This window comes from Rhinolophus sinicus, linkage group LG13, assembly GCF_036562045.2.
Source record: "Rhinolophus sinicus isolate RSC01 linkage group LG13, ASM3656204v1, whole genome shotgun sequence".
In the NCBI taxonomy this organism is placed as follows: Eukaryota; Metazoa; Chordata; class Mammalia; order Chiroptera; family Rhinolophidae; genus Rhinolophus; species Rhinolophus sinicus.
The window spans coordinates 20,187,064-20,212,084 of NC_133762.1; the positions used below are offsets into that span (position 1 = coordinate 20,187,064).

Here is a 25,021-nt window from a genome sequence, read left to right on the forward strand (position 1 = left end):
CGAAGATGGGGAAAGTCTGATCTCCCATGAAGTCTCTGCTTGCTTAGGGTGGAGATCACTCCGGCCATGGTCAAAGAACCACCAAACACAACTCTAGTCTGGGGCAAACACACACACGCACATGCACATTCGGCGCACACGTCACGGGCACAGGCCCCACGTGCATCCACTCGCCGGCCCTCACAGAAACATCACCAATCACAACTCCACAGAAGCATACACGGTGTGAGCAAACACTACGGTGAATGTTTAAATAAAGAAATGTATTACAGTAAATAACATTGCCATTAACCCCCCTCAGAATGCTCCCCCTTGCTTTGAACACACTTATCCCATCATTCTTGCCACTTTCTGAAGCAGTTCTGGAAGTCCTCTTTCGTGAGTGTCTTTAGTTGGGAGACAGAGACAGAGCGAGAGAGAGCAAGAGAGAGAGCGAGAGAGCGAGCGAGAGAGAGCGAGAGCGAGAGCGAGAGCGAGAGAGAGAGAGAGCGAGAGAGAGAGAGAGATTGATTTTTCTAAGGTGGCTTGAAGTATACTACTAATAGCAGAAAATAGGAATGCTGGCAAGATCACTGTGATGGAATTAAAAGTACTTACTTTACTTGTTTTCAACTCAATTTCTAGTGTCTTGTCCCCCCCACCCTGCCTCATGTAGTTGGGGGACCCTAAATTTTTAAAGTTCAGCTAAGTCCTCATTTAACATGTGAATAGGTCCTGCATCTTGAAGCAAAACGACATATAAAGAAACCAATTTTGCCACAGGCTAACTGATACAAACAAGTTCAGTTCCTATGTCATCTCATCAACATTACAGCAAAACTACTTGAACAAAAAAGGCATTATTTGAGGACCTGTTGTATTTGTTTATCCCTTGCACTAACCTTTTCTTCTCGGTATTCTACAAAAAAATAAACCAAATTTAACGGTAAACACTAAGTTGTTTTTGGAAATTCCCCTAGTTAATCTATTACACAGCAATCTAAATGTTGTTTCAACCTGTATGAATCATGTAACAGGTAGTCTAAATTACTAAAAGACAATATTTGTAGTAATAAGCAGGATAAAATAAATATCCCACATTTCTCAACACTCAATCCTGGACTTTTGAGTAGTAAGGATTTCTTGGGCTTACATAGGTTTTAATTTATAAAAATCTGGAGGGAAATATACTGAACATATATGCTAATAAATGATGTCAGTGGTAAAATAGCAAAGTCTCATAAGTAGAAATCAAGACATTTTGTACAAACAGGCCTTCTCTCCCTACCCCCAGCAATTTACTCTAAGAATTTTATTGAAAATAAATTCTATTCGATTTGAGTAATTATAGGAAATAAACCATGTTAGTGTTCTCCTTTTCCCCTCTATTAATGAATTAGAATACACAAAAAAACCTCAATAAAAATGATGTAAGGGCTTATGAGCATCATTCAGATTTTTACTAGTCACTTTCATTTCATAAAACTGCCATTTCCATTAAAACATTATGTAAAAAATGGGATTTTACTATACCAACATGCATATTTATCACCAATGAATTTAAACATTGCTTATAAAGTACAGAGTCCATTTTACAAGTGAAATCTCTTTCAAAAGTGAGACTTTTTTTTCTTTTAAGAGATGGAAAAAACAATTTGGTTACACACTCTTCATTAATCATTTTTCTTTCTCATCTTCTGTTCCTTATTTCAAGATAAAGTTTATACAAAACTAGGAACAAAGCATCTAAAATGTAAACGGGGAGGTCAAAAAAATTAAGCAACATGATTTTGGAAGAAATTAGGAATACTCTTTAAATTTGTAATTTTCCGCCTTTTTAACAATTTGAATACTGTTCGTTATGCCCTTTATCATGTACACTCCCCTGGGAAAATTCTTGTGAGTTTGACAGATGCTCATGAAGAGCATTAACTAACTTGAATATGAATTCCTTGACATGCTCTAAAGGTATTTAGATAAAGCTACCTAAGCACAGTATAAACTACAGCAGGTCCTCGAATGACATTGTTTCCTTATAACTTTGATGAGATGCCCTGAGAACTTAACTCTTGTTTGTATCAATCAGCCTACGGTAAAACTGGTTTCGTCACACATCTTTTCCCTTCAAGTCCCAGGACCTATCGACTTACAGTATTTCCTACACCCAGCTTTGGCTTATTGTTATTTTAAAGTGTGTATTTTAAGACCATTAGAAGATCTAGAATTGACCTCAGAAAGCAAATAATACAATGCCAGCAGAAATATGATTAGCATTAAAAGTGAAAGGAGGAATGGTTGATTTTTCAGTCTTTCATACAAAAATGGAGCCTTAGAATTACAAAGTGCTGGTTTAAAGGTCATGGAAAGAAGGTCGAAATCTAGGAAAGTTCTCAACAGTAAGAGTTCAGGTTCCAGGTATTGAAAATGTCATCAAAAACGGCTGGATAAGCTTATCAATCAGGAAACATGTATGAGAGCTTGTGGAAAAAGTATTACATCAAATCTTTAAACATTTTACAGATCTATGCATGGTTTAAGTACTTCTCTGTAATCATTCAGAGACCTACGCAGGAAAAAACGAAGTTCAAAGTTCTTGAGTTAAGATGCCAACGGCGAAGACTCCACGTGAACTCAAAACCCAGTTTCGGCCTTCCTTACCTGTGCGGCCTCAAGCATATCACTATCACCCCACCTGTAAATAGCAGGACAGAATTTTTTAAGGGGTAAATATGTCCTTTTATTTTCAATAATTCAATTCAACTAGAAAATAAAGACATATATATATATATAACACAAAACCATAAAACTTCTAGCAGATAACATAGAAGAAAATCTAGATAACCTTGGGTTTGGCGATGACTTTTCAGACACACCACCATGAAAGAAATAATTGATAAGCTGGACTTCATTAAAATTAAAAACATCTGCTCTGCAATGGATAATGTCAAGAGAAAGAAGAAAGCCACAGACTGGGAGAAGTATTTCCAAAGACACAGTTGGAAAAAAAACGTGTTTGATAAAGGACTGTCATCTAAAATATACAAAGAACTCTTAAAACTCAACAATAAGAAAACAAACCTCCTGATTAAAAAATGGGCAAAAGATCTGAACGAACACCTCACCAAAGATACAGAGATGGAAAATACAATAAACCATATAGATGGAAAAAACAGACAAATGAAAGATGTTTGTTCAATACAAGTTCTGACAACTAAGTTACAACTAAGAACTTGTTGCAACAATGTTGCTAACCTTTTTTGATATCAGAGGGATTATTCATTATGAATTTGTACCAACTGGATTGTTAACCAAGGTTACATTTGGAAGTGCTAAAAAGATTGCGTGAAAAAGTTCGACAACCTGAACTTTTCACCAACAATTCATGGCTCTGGCATCATGACAATGCACCAGCTCATACAACACTGTCTGTGAGGGAGTTTTTAGCCAGTAAACAAATAACTGTATTGGAACACCCTCCCTACTCACCTGATCTGGCCCCCAATGACTTCTGTCTTTACCGGAAGATAAAGGAAATATTGAAAGGAAGACATTTGGATGACATTCAGGACATTAAGAGTAATATGATGACAGTTCTGATGGCCATTCTAGAAAAAGAGTTCCAAAGTGGCTTTGAAGGGTGGACTAGGTGCTGGCGTCAGTGCATAACTTCCCAAGGGGAGTACTTGGAAGGTGACCATAATGATATTCAGCAGTGAGGTATGTAGCACTTTTTCTAGGATGAGTTCGCGAACTTAATTGTCACAGCTCTGTATGTCATTAGGAAATTGCAAATTAGAACAATGAAACAATGAGTTACCAATACATGCTTTTTAAAACAGCCAAAATCTAAAGCACTGAACATTAAATGCTGACAAGACCGTGGAGCAACAGGAGCTCTCATTCATTGCTGTTAGGAATGCAAAATGGTATGGACACTTAGGAAAACAGTTTGTCTGTTTCTTAAAAAAATAAACATTCTCTTACCATACAATCCCGAAACTGCACTCCGTGGTATTTACCCAGAGGACCCGAAAACTCAGGTCCACACAGAACCTGCACATACATGTTTACAGCAGCTTTAATTATACTGCCAAAACTTGGAAGCAAATGAAATGTCCTTCAGTAGGTGAGTGGTTAAACTGTGATCCATCCAGACAATGGAGTAACATTCAGTACTGAAATGAGTTATCATGCCATCAAAATTCAGACATGGAGGAATCTTAAATGCATATTACTAAGTAAAGAAGCCAATCTGAAAAGGCTGTATCCTGCATTATCCCAATTATGCAACATTCTGGAAAAGGCAAAGATCAGTGGTTGTCAGGGGCTGGGGGGGCGAGGGAGGGATACAAAGATGGGCAGTGAAACTACTCTGCGTGACACTCTAATGGTGGGTGCGTGTCATTCATTATACATTTGTCAAAACCCATAAAATGTACAGCATGGAGATCAAACCGTCAAGTAGACGAGGAATTTGGGGTTAGCATGATGTGTGGGTGTAGGGTCATCAATTGTAACGACTGCATCGGTCTGGTGCTGACTATGGACCACTGTGGCCCATGGAGGGGGCGGTGCACATGTGGGGCCAGAGGTATATGGGAGCTCTTTGTCCTTTCTGCTCAATCTCCCTGTGAACCTAAAACTGCCCTAAAAATGAAGCTTTTTGTTTGTTTGTTTTTTAAAAGGAATAAAAAGAGTAGCTGGCCTTTATATTAACTCACCTTTGGTAGCACCCCACAACATTTCTGATATTAACTATTATTGAGATTTTTAAATATATATATATTTTATATGTACATAAATGAATAAATAAAAAATATATAAAATGAATAAAGATGCCTTGTTTTGCAAAGAGACTGCTTTTCCTCCCTTTTCTGGAGTTCATGAAATTCTGGTGTTAGAAATACATATCCTTTCTTTGTAATATGTCTCCTGATCTAACTACAATACTTTGAAACTCAAACTATATGTGTTACCGAATAAGTTATATACCAGTTTGATATATAATCTATCAGGTCTCAGCTTTCCAGATATAAACTTAAAGTTATTAGCTCCACAACAGTTTTTTTTTTTCTTCACTCTGCATAAAAAAGAGCTGTATTTTATACTCTTGCAAACACAATTTAGGTACAATATCTCTCCTTTCTTCCACCCTTCCAAAAAACAAGTTACCATATTTCACTTCAACTCTGAAAAGATTACCTTCTGGGAAGGTAATAATCTGTCTCCAAAAGCCTAGGACTGATGATGGATTTTGTTAAGACAATAAAATTATGTTCAGGTTTCAATACAATAGACTCTGTGCATGGGAAAAGTATATTAAAATGGGGGAAATGGACAGTATAAAGTAAAATCTGTTGGGTATCTTACAGATGTCTTTAAAATTTATCCTTTGGTAGGCTGTTTTCATTAAAAGTATCCTACTGCTTCCTGCCCTCCATCTGCAATGCACCAAGCCTCACATTACTTATTTCTTCTCGTTTATGTAAGTCTTCCCTTCCAGAATGAAAACTCCATGAACACAGAGGCTTTTCTGTCCCTCTGATTCACTGCTGCTGATCAGCGCCCAGAACACTTCCAAACATCGAGCAGGGCTCAGGAATCTGCGGGATGGATGCCTGGGCGGCTGAATGAATGAACGGCCACTGTCATACCAGCCAGGCTCTGGGTGAATGACCATGAGACTCCTGTGCTCCCTCCTCAGCAGTACCACCCTGTTCATCTTCAGCACAGGATTTACCACCAACTGATATTTCATTTGTCCCTTTCCTGACTGTTGCCCATCGAGAGTAAACCTCCACTGGAGAGGAGACTGTTCCCGTCCCATTTGTTCATAGCTGGATGCCCTGAGCCTAGAACGGTGCAACACATGAAACAAAAGGACTCAATCAAGTGTGTGCAGCATGAATGAACACCCAACTTCCCGAGAAGCAACTCAATCCAGACTCGGCACGTGTCCTAGAGACAGATGCCACCTGCATCTAAAGTCATGATAAATCTGTGCTGCTCATATACAGGTTGAAGGTATTAAAACCGTTCACTTGTGTCAGTAATGCTTTTATCATCATTATCGTTTGATAATTTTGTTTAAAGTTGCTCCCTCTAAAAAAATGAAAAGAAATATATATCATAGTAACATATTCAAAGACAGTGAACTCTTAAATAACCATGAATTCCAGGGTAAGGACACTGGGAGAAGTTTTTTAAAAAATCTATTTTCTTGATGGAATTGTTAGCTCACACATTAAATCGATGCTTGAGAAACAAAATAAAGCTTTGTAACCAATGTGTTTTTAATGGCAGACATTGGATTCCAATATTTCAGCAGAAAGCCTAATTGTGTGGCTCTTATTTTGAAATAATCACACCTAAAGATCCCTACACATAGACACATAACTTTCCTGAAGAAATCTTAGAAGTCGACGTGTTCTAAATTAATAAAGTAACCTCCCTGATATCATCAGGAAACACCAGCAGCTGAGAAGCATCACACCCATTATTACAGCAAGAGAAATCAACGCCAAGAACACTCATTAATGATGCCATCAAAGGCACACGAGAAGCCAGCTTGATTGAAACAGACTATACCAACCTTCCAGGCTGCTTATTCAAATCACTAGTTTCCTAGCTCCTCTGGAGCAGAAAGAGATGAAACTCAGTCAGCCACCAACTCCATGCGTGGGAAAACTAGACCGCAAGGCATTCTATTGTAGTGCAAGAACCCAACAGACAAAAGCACTACGGAAGGCCTAAGATCAAACTCAGGAAAACTACCTGAAAAAGACATAAAACGAGACGGCAAAACAGCCAAGAACAGCCAAGGAAACTGAAAGATACTTGTAGCTTATGTTAACAGATAAGCAATTATTATTCGGAATGAATCAAGAGCTCTTCATAATAAATGTGCTAAATTCTTATGAAGGAATAATATACAACAATTAAAAATAATGAAGTAGAGCCGTATTTCACCAAGAGGTGGGTCTCAAAAACATGTTAAGTGACACACACGCCATGACACTGCATCAAGAAATACAGAAAAAAATGGAACTAGCTCAGCCTAAATTCCTCTGGAGAGTCAAGAAGAGAGAGAAGCATGAATGAGCGGATATGGAGGGCAGACACCTTTAAATTTTTAGTGAAGTTTATTTATTAAAGAAAGATTTAAAACAAGGATAACAAATTATTAACATTTAGTTATTCTGTATATGCGTGTTTATTATCTGTTTTTCTGTATTTAAATTTTGTTTCACATAAGGAAAGTTACCTGTAGTTTATGTAAGATCCAGACAATGTTCTTTTGAGAGAATTTTCTTCCTGCCCAGAATGCCTTGTACATATAAACATCGTGGAATCCTGAATTATGGAGTTGTTGAAAACCAATATACCTACCTTGAGTACAGAGTAGCGATGGTCTCATTAATTCAAGACAAAGACCTAAACCTAAAATTTTGACAAAATCTATTACAAGAACTTTGAAGACTAGAAGCCTTTACCAACCTAGAGACAAATACTATGTATGATTACTTTTCTTTAACGCAACACATTTTTTTTCTAAATAGAAAAATGGTTAAAGATGTTATATAAGAGCTGTAGCCAGTAACAAGACAGATTATAGTCCACAGTTGAAGATTATTTTAATGTAACAGCACACCTGACTGGTATGAATTTTATGTATCAATTCTAAAAGGACCTTAGACTATTTAATAAACTGAATTTTTTCAATGCACAATCTTTATCCCACTAACAAATATCTAGTCATTTTTCTCTATTTAGAAGACCAAAATGTGCGATAAAAGTGATCATGAAGATAAACAAAAAAGACAAGCAATATTCTGCTCCAAATAATTCTATCAAAAGAGGAGAGTGGCAAAACATGACTCATTTTTTTCACACAAAGCAGGAGTCAAGACAGACATTATGCCCAAGTGAGGGATATGGGTGATAAGAGAGCAACGGGTCCCAATTTCTCAAGGTTGTAGCTGTGGTTTTAATTTGACTGAGTTATGAAGAATAGTCCCGTCAAGCACATCAAGTCTGTATCAGTAAAAACTTCCTGAAGATGTTCTGTCCTCAGTGGAGATGACAGACAGCATGCAAAAGCCTCCGCACCAAAACCAACACATCCCAATTCACAGCAGACACACAGAGTGAAGCAAAACACATTTTGCATTCTGCACCTCTATGGTCCAACTTGAATTTTCAATTTGTGAACAATGAGAAACAGCAGAGTGTAGTTTATCAGTTAGTATGTAATCTGTTCTGGTTTCCTTCTCAATAGACGACCGAAGTGGCTACACCGTTGAAAAGAGATTATTAACCAGGTCAGCAGCTTCTTAAAAAATTAAACAAAAGGCCAAGGGAAAAGACTGTGAGACTTGGATGAAAAATATCTTCTATTTTCCCTATTCTCTGCCTTCCGAAATCATACTCATTCTTTACAGTTTTGCTCAAGTACCTTCTCTTTGAAAAGGCTTACCTAATCTCTCCATCAGAACAAACGATTCCTTCCTCGACTGTGTTCTAGCAGTAAGCTGATTGCCAAATTTGTATCTGCAGCCTGACCCTGTCCCAATCTCCACTTGCTGGTGTACTAAGCGGCTCAAGCTTATATCTTGTCCAAAGGGCACTGGAGCGCCACCGCCCTCCCCAAGCCCACTGCTTCCCATTCCCATCTCAGGAAAAGAAATCACCCTTCATTCATCAGAGGCTTGAGCCAAAAGCAGTTACCTTGGTTTCCTCTCCCACCCCACACTAACCCCTCGGCATGTTCTGCCAGTTCCACCGTCAAAACAGATCTGGAATCTGAGCACTTCTTCCCACATTCTCTCCACCGCCACCACCCCGGTGCATGCCAGAGTCTCCTACTCTCGGCCTGGACTGTCGGAGTCGCCTTCCGGCTTCCACGCACACCAGCACCCACAGGCTGCCCACACCAGCCACGGTCTTGCTCAGAGTCCTCCCTGGCCTCCCGTGTCACAACCAAGTCCAACGCTCGCCTCTGGCCTGCCTGGCAGGGACAGTTCTCCTTCCTCCCTGAGCCACCCCATCAGGCCACTGCAGGTCCCCCATGGGGCCTTGCACTTGCCTTTCCCTCTGCCTGCAATGCTGTTCCCCCAATGTGGACGTGGCTCACACACTCATTTTATAGGGGTCTCAGTTCACATAGCACCTTCTCAGGGACACGCCTTTCCCAATCACCCACTTGAAAACACAAGCCACTCCCAAACCCCTTTATCCAGCATCCTCCACCCCACTAGGACCTACCAATTACCCAGCACGTATTATATGTATTTTTTAGTTAGTGCCCATTTTCCCCACTAAAGAGCTCCAGAAAGCGAAGGTTTTGTCAGCCTTTTCCATTCCGGTCTCTCAAGTATCCAGAACAATACTTAGCACATAGTAGGCATCAGTAAGTAAGGATGAATGAATGTTCCCAGTACTGTGCTAGGCCCTCAAGCTGAAGAGATGACACTGCTGCTCCCGCGCAGAACCCCAGGGAGAGCGTAGATAGCCGTGGAGGGCCATTCCGGGACCCATCCACAGCTAAGGAATAAGGATCTCTGGGATCGAGACTCCGGAATATTTTGTAAGAAAATTACCAATCGATAGTGACCTTAGTTAACATTTAACAGCGCCAGTCCTACTGTAAACACTTTACATTTAACTTATTTGAGTCTCCTAACATACCCCATGGGGAAGAATGTGAGGCACAGCGGCTCAATACTTTACCCCAGGTCAGGTGACCTTTAGGTGGCAGGCCCGGGATTCACATCCGAGCAGGCTGGGCCGCGTTCACGCCCTGAACTGCCAGGCGGATACTACCTGCTGCCTCGACTGCGGTACGAAGTTAATCTCTGAGGTTTTATGCCGACGCAGGAGGTGCAGAAGGTGCAGAGCTGAACACTGAGGGCAGGCACATGCATTCCCTCTGAGCTACAGGAAAGCCCCAGGGTGGTGTGAGCCAAGCGCTGAGGGCCTTCACGGGTGATGCCACACGGGGAGAGCAAATGGAGCTGAGTATTGGGGGTCGGGGGGCGGGGAATCATGTCTGCTTGTGCTTCATAAAAGCTGATAGCTTAAGTAAAATAAACTGTAAAAACTGACTAGTATACAAGTCTGGCAAAGAGCTGTGCATGAGGAAATGGGAGGAAGAGTATTGGAAATGACCCTAGGGATGGCATGAGGAAGGAAACGGCTTCCCTTTTCTGACCACGGGAGCTACAAAGTACTCACTGCCTCCACCAGCATTCAGTATAAACCCGAGATAAAACCATGTGTACTCACGGTGTGTGGGTAAGTGTGTGTGTGTCTGTTTGTTATTCTAAACAGCTTGTAAATATTATAGTTATTTAAAATAGAAAATACAAGCTGAGATTGTTTTAAAAAAAATAGTATGGCTCAATTTTCAAAGGCTTTGATGCTGGCATAAGAATTTTGACAAATAACCTACGTGTAAGATCTAGGAAGCCAATGAATATTTTAAAGTAAATGACATAATCAAATTTCAATTTTAGAAAAATACCTCTGAAAATTGTATACAGGATAGTTTGAAGGGTGAGGGAAGTAGGGAGAAAAGTAAGAGACAGAAAGTTGGGACACAGGGTAATAATCCTGAGGATTATTTAAGGAGAGAGCCTATTATCAGGTGTAACAGTGGGGATGCAAAGAAGCCAGAGGGACCAGGAGCTGCTGCTGATTAAACAGACCGACTAGATACGAGGCGTGGAAGAAGGGGGAGTAAAAGCTGACTTTAGGATTTCTGGCTTATCTAACTGGGTGCAAGGGCCAGTCCCAAGATACGGAAACCATTCAACAGGAAGGAGAAACTAAATCCTGACTGCAGTATGACCCACGCTGAGTCTGAGGTAGTTTGGTGACGACCAGGTAGGCAGGGGTGTCCAGTAAACCATCAGCCTAGAGATCAAGAGATCCGCGTGGGGACACAGATTTGGAAGCTTTCTGTGTAGGAGAGAGAACAGAAGGCATTATCAGTGCGATAACATCCAGAGAAAGTTATAAGGAGCAGACTGAGGATAGAAGCCTGGGAAATGACAACATCCAGTAAAAGGGATGATAAAGAGAGCAGTTCACCAGAAAAGTCAAGACAAATGTTGCAGAGAGAAATCTGGTGAACTGAGAAGGGTTTCAGTGGAAGGACAAAGTCTCAGAATTGATAGGGGAGTGAAGATGCAAATCAGTAATGGAGATTCATTGCGACTACAAATTTACTTGCGATGGGAGACTGGGCGTTCACTTAAGTGGCGGGGGGAAATCTGGGGGAATGATTTCTTTTCTTTTCAGGAAGGGAAAACTTAAGCATGTTTATGGGCACCGGGAAGGACTAAAGTGGAAGAGAAATGTGAGACACCAGGAACAGAGAGGCTGGCTAATGGCGCCAGATTCCTTAAGGATGGAAAGGACGGGTGAAGAACGGGGTGAGAAGGTGGTTCTGAGTCGGAAATAGGAGTGAGGAGGGGTAGGAACATGTTTGCAGAAGAGAAAAGTGCCCAGCGCTCGGCAGAAAAGTCTTTAAACAGTCCTGAGTGAAATGCAGGCCTCATTGACAGGCAGCACCATTCCTTACCAATAAAAAAGCTCTCCCCTTCTTTCTCCGTGTGCTCACACCCAGACAACCTTACCCCCCGAAGAACCTGCCACGTGCCATGCACTGTGCTTGGCACTGAGACCCGGGGAGAAGAGACACAATTCAGAAAAGGCAAAGGTCTTGCTGATTAATGGCGCAGGAAGTGCAGTGACCAAATACTCATTGTGCTGAGTGCGGGGGCACAGGGGAGGCAGTGTGAGCGGAGGGTCGGGAAGTGACCTTCAAGAAGGGAAGCTGTGCTGAGCCTTGCCGGGCAGTGGGAGGGGGCAGCTGCACAGGAGGAGGAATGAACTCATCCTGCGTGGCGGAAACAACCATGCACCAGCCCCAGGACCAGGCAGACGGAAATGACGGAGCACAAGCGCGAGGACAGGTGATGCTGGAGAGCAAGGGCGACAGGCACAAGCGCTTTTCTAGATCTTGGTAAAGAGTTTAAACTATTCTTTTGGCATCGGGGAGACATTTAATGATTTTAAGCAAGCAAGAGATAAGCTCAGATTTGCATATCTGAACGTGCCATGAGTATGGAGAAGAGAGGATTCAGACAGGAAGATCCATTAAGGGGCTATTACAGTCCTCCAGCGGGGGAATGAAGCAGCCAGAGGCGATCAGGAAGAAGGGACAGATTTGTGTCCTGGGCTCTCCGAGTCGGTCAATTGTGTGGATGTGGGTACCCTTCAATGAGATGCGTCAGCAAGAGGAGGTTGGAGAAAAAAGGCAAAGGGAGTGGTAAGGAGTACAGTGTGGGGCACGCTGCACTTGAGGGACCTGTGGCCCCGTATGTGGGCTGGCGGCAGGCCTGCGACCACCTATAAGTGATGTTAGAAGCCAAGGGCACTGGCAGAAGAGCTCCCCAAAGGGGAAGAAGGAACAGGGAGGGAGGGAAGGAAACTAAGAGAGAGAGAGGAAAGGAGCACGAAGAGGGGGAGAAGGAGAAGCTGTACCCTCAGCGTTACCAAGAGGACGCCAGAGGAGTGGGCAAAAGTGGCAAACGGGTGGAAGAAAGCCAAAAGGGAGTGACTACGGGAGTGAAAAGCAGGACGGCAACAGGTGTCCAATGCTCTAGAACACACAGAAGGCGAGAAGAAAACTGCAGCAACAGAAGTAGCAATGAAGCAACAATTAGGCTCCTGGGCAGTGACTTGAGGAGTGGGTGGTGGTGAGAACGTGGAGATTGAGACTACTACTTCCAGAAACTTGCCAGGACAAGAAGGAAGGTGCAGGGAGGAGAGTGCAGATAGCAAACACGACTGAGAAGGCAGTTAATCTTTTTCAAAGGTGGAACAGACAACACTCAAACGTTTACTGAAAGTGACTAGTACCCAAGCACTGTGCTCATGTTAGGTACACAAAGAAAAAACAAAGGCATAATCTTGCTTTGAGGGGAAAGGCAACAGAGGCATTCATTTAGAAAATAACAACAACATAAAATTGAAAGACCCAAATGAACTAGCCCAGTTGGGTGGGGACTTCTCCAAACGGCCTCTCGTGACTCTCCCCCCTCTGCCGTTCTTGGAGCAAACGAGAGGCCAACCAGGCGCCCCAGTCAGCCGTGCGCCTCCCGTTCCTAAATTACACGAGAAGTTTTGAATGAGGGCGTCTGCACATTCTCCACGGAGTCATTCATGGCTTTCCTTCATCCAATTAGTAAAGCAGTGTCTGACTTTAAAAAGGTCAAAAAGCACGAATTTAGATTTTCAGAGCAGTCCATCAGGATACATTTATATGCCAACAAATCAATTCAACCAACAGAATGAGAATTCAAATCAGCCTCCACAAGGACAAACCTTCGGTTTTTCAGCAAATCCCTCTTTTTATTCCTGTGCATGCTTCTATTTCAAATGGTCAGACTAAACACTAACAAGAGAACCAGGTCCAGGCTTACATCCCTTTCTTTGGGGGACTATGAGAAGCAAATGATAAGAAAAGAATATATTGTATTAGTCGCTACTGGGAAAAACCAAAGAAACACAGTCTGTCAGTTTGTCTTCTAGCAGGAAGACAGAGCAATGAGTAAACGAAGCACTAAGAGTAAGACACACACTAAGCACACAAGTGACATACAAACTGTACAATTGGAGGAGGTGCAGGAAAATGCTGGATGAGAATGTCTCCAAGAATACTCAGGAAAGGTTCATGGTGACCTTCCAAACAGGAAAAAGAGGTTTCGTTAATTAAATATTCAGGAGCCGGGCCGGCCCGGAGGCTCAGGTAGTTAGAGCTCCATGCTCCTAACTCCGAAGGCTGCCGGTTCGATTCCCATGTGGACCAGTGGGCTCTCAACCACAAGGTTGCCAGTTCAACTCCTCGACTCCCGCAAGGGATGGTGGGCAGCACCCCCTGCAACTAGCAACGGCAACTAGACCTGGAGCTGAGCTGCGCCCTCCACAACTAAGATTGAAAGGACAACAACTTGACTTGGAAAAAAGGCCTGGAAGTACACACTGTTCCCCAATAAAGTCCTGTTTCCCTTCCCCAGTAAAATCTTAAAAAAAAAAAATATTCAGGAGCCCACGAGTGCAAAGCACTGTACTATGGGAAACGCAAGCCCCAGCTTCTGCCCTCAAGGGGCTTTCCGTCTTTCTTCTTTGGCTAGAATAAACTTTCATCTCGCCTTCTCAAAGCTAGAACTGGCAGGAACACCAAGAGGGGTGGAGTCCGGGGGTCCTCGTCCAGCAGAAGAGGAGATCAAAGCTGGGGAGGTCAGCTGAGCGCCTCTGAGCAACAGCAGGGGGAGGAGCCTAAGCCCCTTCCTAGTGCAAAGCACAGGAGCTCAGAGACTGAAAGACCTGGGTGCAAATGACACATTTGCCAAGCCCCAGGCCTAGGTTCTCTCCTTTCTAAAACAAGATACTGATAACACTGAGTCCTTAGGTATTACCAGCCCTTCCCTTCCCTTTTACCTACTATACTATAAATGTTGAGTGTCACTAAGGTTAAAACAGTACTCAACTGTCCCAGATCATTTGGGAGGCAGACATCAAGGAAATAAGGGACTTCAAGTAGGGAGTGGGGTGGTAGGAAGAAGGTGTCGGGTTAATATCAGCACATCATTTTCAACACAAAGAAATGACACTATCAGAAGTGATCAAGTTAGGACACAAGTTCTTGGGGGGAAAACAAAATTGGTAGAAAAAAATTGTTTGAATCAGTCAGTCACTGAAATGTTCCAGAACAACTCTGTACTTCATGTGAGCAGTGCCAAGGAAGCCACTACCAGATTACAATTACAATTAAGCACCTTTCCTTTCTCTTCTGTTTCTCTTTCAATCTTCCTTCTCCATTCCCATGGTCCTATTTCCAGTCCTTTCACCTTCCTAACAACACAATAAGTAAGACATTCGAGGGCCTTCCCTGTCAGCCACACTCCCACTCACCTTTTAAGGGAAGAAGTACAGCCAACGTGCTGATAAAGAACACGGGCTTTGCAGTCAGACAGGTCTGGGTTCAAATCCTAGCTCCACCTCTAATTCAGATTCATAACTTGGCTTCTGAACCTGAGGATTATAACTGTATCCACTTCCTAGGCGTGTTGCAAGAATTAAATGAGCACTTACAGAAAAATGCCTGGTGCATTTGGCAAGTAGAAGCTTGCCAAGTCACAAATCTCAAATGTCACCTTCCCTGCAAGATCCAAACCACGAAGCACATTAACACAGCTTTTTCTAAGCTCCCCATGAGGGACAGCTCATAACTGTCCCGTCTCCGTATTCTCCTCTCCCCACACCTCCTAGAGGCAGAAAACTTTAAGGGCCAGGACTCCTCCCTAGTCCCCAAGCCAGTGCGTTCAGGACGGGGTGACCAAACCACCCTGTACCCCAATCACGTTCCACTCCCCCAGACAAGATGTGGTCACCTGTCCACAAAGGAAATCTCAAAGGAGTTCTGGAAAAGGTCGAAACTCCAAATATTCCCAACTGGACAATCACTTATGCACAGTTATTGTACCCACGCATGTCCGCAAACCCTCTCCAATCTGATCCATATGCTTGGGTGTCACCATTTGGGAGAACGATCTATGACTTCCCAAAGTACAGCTCATAAAGAATAAAGCAGCACCTTTGTTACTCACCTTGAGTTGCTCTTTCTCAGCACTTGAGAAATCTCTAGTTACATATTAACTCACCTTTATTCCTCTGCCTAAGGCAGTAGCCCGTCAGGCCACTCACTTGTGAAGTTTAAGGTGGCAGCTGTACAGGCCATTTACTCTAGACACTCCTAGCTTAATAAGCACCCTTTCAAAGTTCTCTAATTCCCACCTTACAAATCTGCAAACCTGTGAAATCTCTACCACACATGGTGAGTTTCATTCTACTTTCCAAAGACTCAAGGGCAGAACTGCAAATTACTGGAAAAGTTAATGTTTTCTAAATAAACAGAATCATAAACACCAACAAAATCTGATATAAAAAGTGAATATTCACAAGGTAAGTCAAGAAGGAATTTGGAGTCATCAATATGAACTTTTAAAAGTATGGTAAGAAATTCCTCCTAAAATAGTCCACAAAGTATAATTCTTAATTAATTAATATCCTTAAGAAATTATCCTGACAGCTACTAACACTTCCTTAATGGTTGTAAATTCTGTCTCCCTCCCCCAAGAACGAGCCCCTGTATGAGCTCATTCTAAAGAGCTGACAGTGTTACACTCGTCCTAGACAAACCTGGGTAAAGTCCTGCCACCACCATTTACCATTTGTGGCCTCATCCAGGGGCAAGTGACCTGACCACAGAGTAACTCACCTCCCAGGATTGTAACACAGATTAAATCATAAAGAACACGAAGCATGCACCACAGCCCCTATAAGATAAGGGGCTACCATCTGGAAATTAAGCCTTTTATCCGCTGAAATGTTCGTTCTTGGTACCTTTTCTTTCCCTTATAACGCAAAAGAAGTGTCAGCTCCACTATGGCCACTGCTTCAAGTCCAGACCCAACCGGCTGCAGGTCTGGGGGAGCACATTCGCTCCCTACAAATATGCCCTCTGCTCCTAGCCCCCTAGGTTCAGTTTTCTATTCCTCTCCGTTCTCTGCGCCCCCGCCATCCTTTAAAGATAACCCAAGGAACGTAAGAGTCATGAAGGTTCCAAGCCACATCACAAGCAATTCAAATCTAGGTAAACGATATGGGGTCCATTGCAGTTTTCAAGCGCAATCAAAAGGCACAAACAGGGCCGGCCCGGTGGCTCAGGCGGTTAGAGCTCCATGCTCCTAACTCCGAAGGCTGCCGGTTCGATTCCCACATGGGCCAGTGGGCTCTCAACCACAAGGTTGCCAGTTCAACTTCTCCAGTCCCACAAGGGATGGTGGGTTCTGCCCCCTGCAACTAGCAACTAGCAACGGCAACTGGACCTGGAGCTGAACTGTACCCTCCACAACTACGATTGAAAGGACAACAACTTGACTTGGGAAAAAAAGGCACAAACAACAGTCTCAATCTAGCTCTCTCCAAACACCTTTACCGACAGTCTTTGCTTTACAATGGTTGGACTTTGCGATGGCGTGCGATACACATTCAGCAGAGACTGTACTTTGAATGGGGATGGTTTGCCAGGCTAGCGATATGCAGTACGATGCCCCTGTGATGCTGGGGCTGGGCAGCCGCAGCGAGGTGATTTGCCCCGCGGGCCAACAGCAGGGTTGGAGCACGAGTAAGGCGGGCGGGGCGGGGCTGCGCGACGATGTGCAGTAGGTTCGGTACAGTGAATGCGTCGTTTTCAACTGAGGGTAGTTTCAGCTCACCCTGGGTTTCATCGGGATGTAACCCCATCATAAGTTGAGGAGCCTACTGAAATGCCACTGCGTACTAATTCAGACACGTTGCTGGCATCAGTAAGAATGTCCGCCCACCAGCAATTCTGTAGGTGCCTCCATGGGCGTGCACGCACACACACACACACACACCAAAAGCCTGACTGAACACATCGCTTGACACAGATGAAGAGAAATACTAACCTGCTAGTCAAAAACTGACACTAACTCCTCTGAAAGGATGAAGGAAAACTCTAGGATGGCATCCTGTAGCCTCACGGTTTTGTGCAATTAATGCTCAAACGTTATTAAAAGAAAGCACTTCAAGATTTCACCCACGGGACTATGCCCTTTTCTCAATGATTTTTTTTCCATGCAAGGGGGAGGGACCCTAAAGCACATTAAGGCATTGTTTCTAGACATCAACAGCTTCTGTTAAAACAACACATTTAATATTTTGACAAATAGATATTCTAGAGATACTATTTTGCCAGATTGTTAGTTTTTTAAAATAATCTTAAAATGACTATCAAGTTCAGTAACTTTGTTTCCACAACAAAGCTCTTTAAATAACTCTTGTTTTTATTAAGCCAACAGCTAAGTTCTGTTAAGTGAAAACTTCAAAGAATTCACAGACTGACTGAGCAAGGACCAAGCAATTCTGGATATGCTATGCTGATGACAGCCTGAAAGGGGCCTAAAGTGACAGAAAATGAGGAAGCAAGCCTGGAAACCATCGTGCAACTTTGTTTTTAACACAATCCCCAGTGCAAAGTAACTATGCAGAAGCCCCTTATTTTATTTTATTAAAGACACTCAATGGCAACCTCGCCTTGACTAATGGAGCTCAGCACTTTTTGCGTTCCTCGTTCTTGCCATCTTGCTGAAAGCTGTGCTCATCTGCTCCAAAGCATGCTCACCCTTCAGATGGCAAATGTTTCAAATACAAATGGGGGACAGGTGAGGCAATCTTGGAGATAATTCCTTATGTAAAAATACAAGTTTCAGGGCCTAAAACTTGAGCCTTCGGGTAATATTTGAGTGGTAATCAATGCAGTTTACTCCCTTGACTCCTCCCTGAGTTTTCAGCTACTCACTGGTAACACTGCAGGGTCAAAGTTTTCAGTATTGTGCCTTCAGCATTGGAAGGGAAAGATGCTATATAATTTTAATAAATAAAAGACAGTGTTAATAATATTTAAGAGTTCACCTCTTTAATAAGCATCAATTGATACTAATTATTTTAATAAATCCACACTGGATGCAGAGTTACCAGGTAATTATGAAGATAACTGTGACGCATGTTACAACCACACAGATCAAGGAACTGTCACCAGTTTCCAAACATAAGCACACTGCCAAGAACTAGCCTTTTTTTCCCGAAAGAGTTAACTGTGGAGAAAAGAAGTAAGTGGATAAAAAAATGTTAACTTCTAGTTCACATTTTTCAACCAGGAACAGAAACTCAGAAGTAAATAGTACAATCTATGAAGATTTAAGTTTGACTAAAGCTTAGTAAGTTTAGTGCCGCTTGCTTTTGATGAGCAAGCTGGCTGATAATTAAATAAATGAAGATAATCTATTCGGGATGGATTTAAACCGCTACCGTAAAGAATCTTAAGCATACTGCTGACATTTTGTTGTGCTGTAAAATAGTCTGCTCAACGTGGTCATGAAATGTTAACACGTTGCGTACGGATCACGAGAATCTTCACGAGTGATTTAAACCCCGCCGTACGCAGCGTGTTAAGGAATCGGTGCTACACTAAAGAATGAAAATGCTGCACTTGCTTCTGAATGACAATCACTGCATTGAATGGACTGTATCTTCAGGATTTTATATTTTCTAGATTCCTAAACAATATTAAATTACACGTCAATTTAAGGGGTGAACTAATGATTCCAAGCATGCTTTTCCTATACAAACCTATCTACCACCTACAGTGTGCCGACATTCCTATTTGCTCCCAAGTGGTAATCACACCAATCCATTGGCGCTATCCCACCTAACAGCCCTAGTGACCAACAGCTCAACGATCTGAGATGTGTTGAAGGCCACTGGTTTAGTCTCAGAATAAAGCAAAGGCAAATGGGTCCACAGTGGGTTTAAACCTTAACTAATCAGCTCATAAAGATGGCTAACAGACCATTCTGACAGTGACATTATCATTGGGGTGTGAAGGGGGGAGGGATGTGCTAGGATGTGAAGGATTAAGAGTCTTGGACAATGACCAAGAAAACAGATGACATACTATTTACTGTGGATGGAATCTGATGGAAGGGGAGGGAGAGGAGAGAGGGAAAAAAAGAAGAGATTACAAAATGCCCTGAAAGTGACTTATTCAGAAAGTTCTCTTTGGGCTGGGCAACAAGTGGGACCTCAGAGTGAGGAAATGGAAAGAAAAGGATTAGGTCTTGGAAGAACTGAGATTAACAGAAAGAGTGACAATGCAAAGCACACAGGTTTACCAAACGCTTAACTCTTTCAGAAAGGTCCCCCGAGTCCAAAAGAGGTTCTACTATTTCTCCATGGCTAATGTCATGGTGTCACGCGTCTTTCAGGAGGCCAGCAGTCTTTCTCCTTCTGATACAGGACACAACGCAGCATGGCACTTTCTAGAAGACTGACTGAGGTCATAAAGTCTGTGTTCTCTTTTCTCCTGTAATATCCTTAACTCCAACATAACCACACAAAACGCCCAAGGTGAAAAAGAACCCAACACACACAATCCCTTATCATCTCAGGCTGCACTGAGAGGATGACTAACTTTTTATTTTGGATGAGAGGCATTTTAATTATTACTTTCTCACGCAAAGTTGGCTTATGTGTTGATTCATCTAAGTGAACCAGCGGAAGCCAGTCATCACCCTGAGTAACTTGGGAGACACGTTGAATGTGCTCAGTCTCATCCTGAAGTGAACGATCTCTACCCAGCAAGCAGGGTACGGAGCTTCTATCCTCATTTCATTGTCTTGGTGTTCAGTTTAAAACAAACAAACAAATCTCATAAAGTGGTTTACACGTGACTGCAGATGCCTCTTCTGAAGTCAGGAGCCAACCGTCTTCACCAGTTTGACACCGCGACTTCTGGACCACTGCCCTAGCAAAAATATCCAGTGACTTTGGCCATCATTACTTTGGCCAACCCAGAGCCAGAGAAAGCACTTTTCTGCCACAATTTCCAAGTAAAAAAGTTGCAATGATGAAACCAATTGTCTAAATACAACCACCAATCTCAGTATAATATTGTACATTTTACAAAGCAGCTGAAAAGCCACCACTCCTTCTAAAAGATAAAACTTCCTACAGAGAGCAAGGCAGATATGAGGGCCATCCCCATCACCAGCGAGCTGGTCCTAAGCTTTGGAGAGGGAAGTGGCCAGTCCCAAGGTCAATACTGGGGGTGGGGGCCTTGAGGGTGAAGGAATCAAAGGACTGGCTGAGGAGGAGCAGCACAGTATGACCTTGGACACTGGCATCTGTGCACATAAGGCCTTAGATCTGACCCGTCTACTAGCCAGCCTTATCTCTACTTTGCCCTGTGACCCCAACAAATGCTCTTTACCCGTCATTTCAAGTACGAGTGGCTTCCCAAAGGAGTCCCGTCGTCTCAGCCTTTACATGCAATCCTCTGCCTGACACGCTCCCCACCCATTCCTTTAAGCCTGCTTCCATTCAACCTTTAAACTCAGTCCAAAGACACTTCTTTTGGGAGCTGACCTTATTGCTCTCGGAACACTCTGGATTGCCTTGTCATTGCTGTCCTGACTGGTTGTGCTGTCTGCTCCCTTACCTAGACTGGAGGGAACTGAGGGAGAACGGGACCCATCTTCCCTGGTATCTGACACAGGCCTCAGAAAACGTCTGTGAACTAAATGAACGAATGTGCCACTTCCCGCACCCCAGGCTTCCGTGGTAGGAGACTTCAGAGAGCTCGAGTGGAAACCATCGCCCTCCACACTCACTCCGGCGAGGTTCCTTTCCCAACCTTTCCCCTCTAGGAGGCAGTGAGAGTCACTTAAGCTAAAGTGCGGTCCATGTTAGGTTTGGGCGGTGTTTTTCTGTTTTTCTTTTACTATCATTTTCATTGGAAAACCTTTGGTTCTTTATACATTCGGAGTCATTTCAAATTGTCAACCTGGGAGGCAAAGTGACAGCCATAGTTCTGGAGTGTTTCCCCGGAGTGTGAGCTCTGAAGTCTGGGTTCAAATGCGCCAACTGCCAACAGGTAACTCTGGGCAAGATCCCCTCCTCTCCTGCCTGGCAGTACGTGCAGGCTGGGGTGCCGCTGGCCAGCACTCACTCCACCGATGTTTACTGAGCACCTACTACGGGCAAGTGCTGGCGACACGGTGGTGACCTGGCCGTCCAACCTCAAGTGTACGCTCATCAGGTCAGCCTGTCTGATTTCCTCCCCAGCACTTGCCACCACCTGAAACACTGTTTGTTGTCTTGTCTCCCCGCGTTGGAAAGTACGCTCTACGCAGAGCAAGGGCTTGTCTGGCTTGTGCGTTCACTGCCTCTCCCGGGCCTCGCTCACGACTACGCAGTTACTCAGCACATGGGACAAGAAGCAGAGGGTCCGTCACACGAGGTCCCTACAGGCCCCTGGCGCCTACATGTTGGTGAAGGGGAGAGGGAAGTACCCTGAAAACTGTAAAGGCTGGGGGGCGGGGCAAAGACACAACCAAAGTGTGAAGGTTCCCATTCCGAAGGGCCCTGGTGGCCGCCTGTATGTCGCACGCGCCGCACTGGGCTTCCTCGGCTTCAGCTCCAGGCAGCTCTGGGGAGAAAAGGGAGCCCCCGCCCCGGCAGCCCCGCGCTGCACAGACGCGAGGAGGCCGGCAGGAAGGTGGTCCGCGCTCCATCCCGTCCCTCCAGGCGCGTCTGTCATTCATTCTCTCTGTTCGCAGACGTCGCTTAGACCCCGCTCCGCGCGGCCCATCCAGCAGAGGACGCGCCTGTCCTCACGGGGCTTCCCTTCTGGTGCAGAAAACAGCACAAGGGGGACGGGCCTTAGGGGCCAGCGCCGTGCGGACCACGGAACGCGCTGTCAGGGGACTGATGCGAGTGTCCCGGGACGTGGCTGGTCAGGGAGCCCCTCTGAGGACGCGACAGCTGCCCTCAGACCTGAAGACGTCGACCTTGTGGAGAGAAGAACCTTCTGGCAAAGGCTGCCGCCGATGCCTCCAGTCAAGGGCGGCCTCCGACCCTCCAGACAGTAACTGGACAGTTAAAACGGAAACTGCGCCGAGCGGCACGAGGGCGACGCGCGTACGGGAGGCCCTGGGGAGGCGGAGGGGGCACGGCCTCCCGCACACGGACGCCGGGGCCCTGGGAGGCAGGCAGCCGTCCCCGGCTCTGGGGGCGCGCGGGCCGGGAGCGCCGTCGGGCGGGGTGCGGGCCGCGGGGCTGGCGGGGGCCGACGTCACCGCCGCGCCGGACCGGCCCTCCCGAGCGCGGGCGGGGACGCGGGGCGGCCGGGCCTGGCCCGCGGCCGAAGATGGCGGCCCTCCGGCTTACCTCGGAATTTGAGCTCGTGCTGCGGCTCGAGGCTCAGGACCTGCTCCACCTTCGCCATGTTCCTCAGCGGCCGGACACCTCTGGCGGGGAGACCCCTGGGAGGTCACCGGAGGCGGGAGGCGTTAATGCTGCGCCCCCTTTAAATTTGGAAAGGGGGGGCCGGCCGGGGCGCGGGCGGGGGTCGTTGCGGGCGCGCGCGGGGGGGTTGGCCTACGCGGTGCAGGCGCAGGGGCGGAGGGCGAGGGCGAGGCCGCGGTGCCCGGCGAGCGCACGGCACGCACGCACGCACGCAGCGACGCACGCACGCACGCACGCACGCAGCAGGCTGGATGGCTCGACCCTGCGAGCGATCCGGCGGCGGGAAGATACGCGCCAGGAACCGCTCCCGGAGCAGCGCGCAGGCGCGGCGCTGGCCTCGGGGGCGGGGCTGCCAGGCCGCAGGGGGCGGGGCGTCGCGCAGGTCCGGAGGAGGGGCGGGTCCGGGACGCCCAGAAATGACAGTCCCTACAGATTGTTTTTTCAGGGCCAATGGGGACCAGCAGTTGTGTTAAGTACTTTATTCAATAATTAATGAAAATAAACTTCCATTTTCCCTTGCTTTTGTAGTGCCAGGCACTTAGGGACTTTGAATAATAATGAAAGTACTATTATCGTTATAAACATGTTTATGGGTGAATGATGTGTGCTAGGCACTGTGACGTATGGTAAGCAATAAATATAAATAGCTAGCAATTATTGCTTGCTTATTTTGTGCCACTCTGCTGAACACTTTCAATAACAGCAGCAACGGGCTAAAGCAAAAGCTAAGCTACATTACATGTTTGCTATGTAACAAGCACTGTGCTGAATCCTTTACCACTAGAGAAAACAAATATTTAGAAATTCAGTCATCAGAAAAGTGGACCTGGTTCCTACCCTCTCACTAGAGCCTATTGGAGAGACAGGCTTTGAATAAATAACCCACAAATAAGTTACATGATGAAAAATTCCTGGGAACCCAGATCAGCTTAGCCTCAAAAGTGAAAACTGCATCATTACTGCCATTTAAATTTTATTTCATTATATAATGTTTACTACATAAAACACGTGTTTTTAATCTCCTAATAGTTAATGTCGACTCTACATGGCAGGCATATGGGTGTTCTTTGTACTGTTCTTCCCACTTTTCTGTATCCTCCTTGAAATTTTTCATAATAACAAATGTGGTTGTTTTAAGATAATCTTTGTCTTTTAACTAGATCATTTGGTCCATTTACACTTATTATATTTACTGATATATCTGGATTTATTTCTACCATCTCACTTTGTGCTACTTGTCATGCCTATTTTTGTTTTTCTTTTTCCACTCTTTTCTTGCTTCTTTAGGGCTGATTATTTTTTTCTCTTCCATTTCTCTTCCTTTTCATTCTGTTTCTGTTGTTTTAATGATTACCCTGGAAATTATAACATGAGTATTTATAACGTCTAATTTTTAAAATCTTTCATTTGCTGCCTTGAAATATAAGGACTTTGGAGTACTTTAATCACCCATCCTCTCAATTATGTACTTTAATTGTAGTATATTTTAAGTTTAATTTTTCATTTTTTCACCCCATGAGTCATTACTAAATTGTTTTAGACAGTCGACATTAGTTTAGAGTCAAACACCCAGTTACCAATTTCTTTTCCTTCTTGCAGCTCAGAACTTACAGCTAGGATCCCTTTGCTTATGCCTGAAGTACATCTGTAAATTCTGTTTCAGTGAGGGTTTGTTGGAACGATTTAAGCAACAACAGTAAACAGCATAGTATTGGATTATAGCCCACAATAGAAAATAAATATCCATGAGTCCATACTGATCTAAATAAATGATTGGATAAATACAAAGACTAGAAAAGACAGAAGAATTCCAAATAATTTGTGTTAGCTATTCTCCCTCAAGGAGGAGGTACAGAACTCCCTCCCCCTTAAGTGAGGGCCACGCTTAGCTACTTTCTTCCAAAGAATACAGTCTAAAACAATTACTAAACTGTTGTCTCTCTCTCTTGGGCCTCTACTTCCATTGGAAAGTAAGAAAACAGCAACTTTAGAAGGAGAGACCTGGCAAACAGTACCTCAGCCATGTTGTGGCACGGACCTTGCTGTGACATGATAAGAAGGGAAATTCACCTCTGTGGTTCCC

General features: G+C 44.3%; 1 protein-coding gene across 2 annotated transcripts in view; it reads right to left on the reverse strand.

Moving 5' to 3' along the window:
• The window catches only part of VAPB (VAMP associated protein B and C), a 48,667-nt gene extending 25,472 nt beyond the window's left edge, over positions 1-23,195 (reverse strand). Inside the window, exon 1 of one of the 2 annotated variants that reach the window (XR_012491415.1) lies at positions 22,861-23,163. Coding sequence is in view for 1 of the 2 variants with exons in the window: in XM_074318129.1 (XP_074174230.1) it covers positions 22,861-22,918 (58 nt within the window). In the remaining variant the exon portion in view is untranslated. Of the gene's footprint in view, positions 1-22,860 lie in introns of both variants that reach the window. The other variant, XM_074318129.1, reaches the window with a different exon arrangement.
• Positions 23,196-25,021: the final 1,826 nt, after the last annotated feature.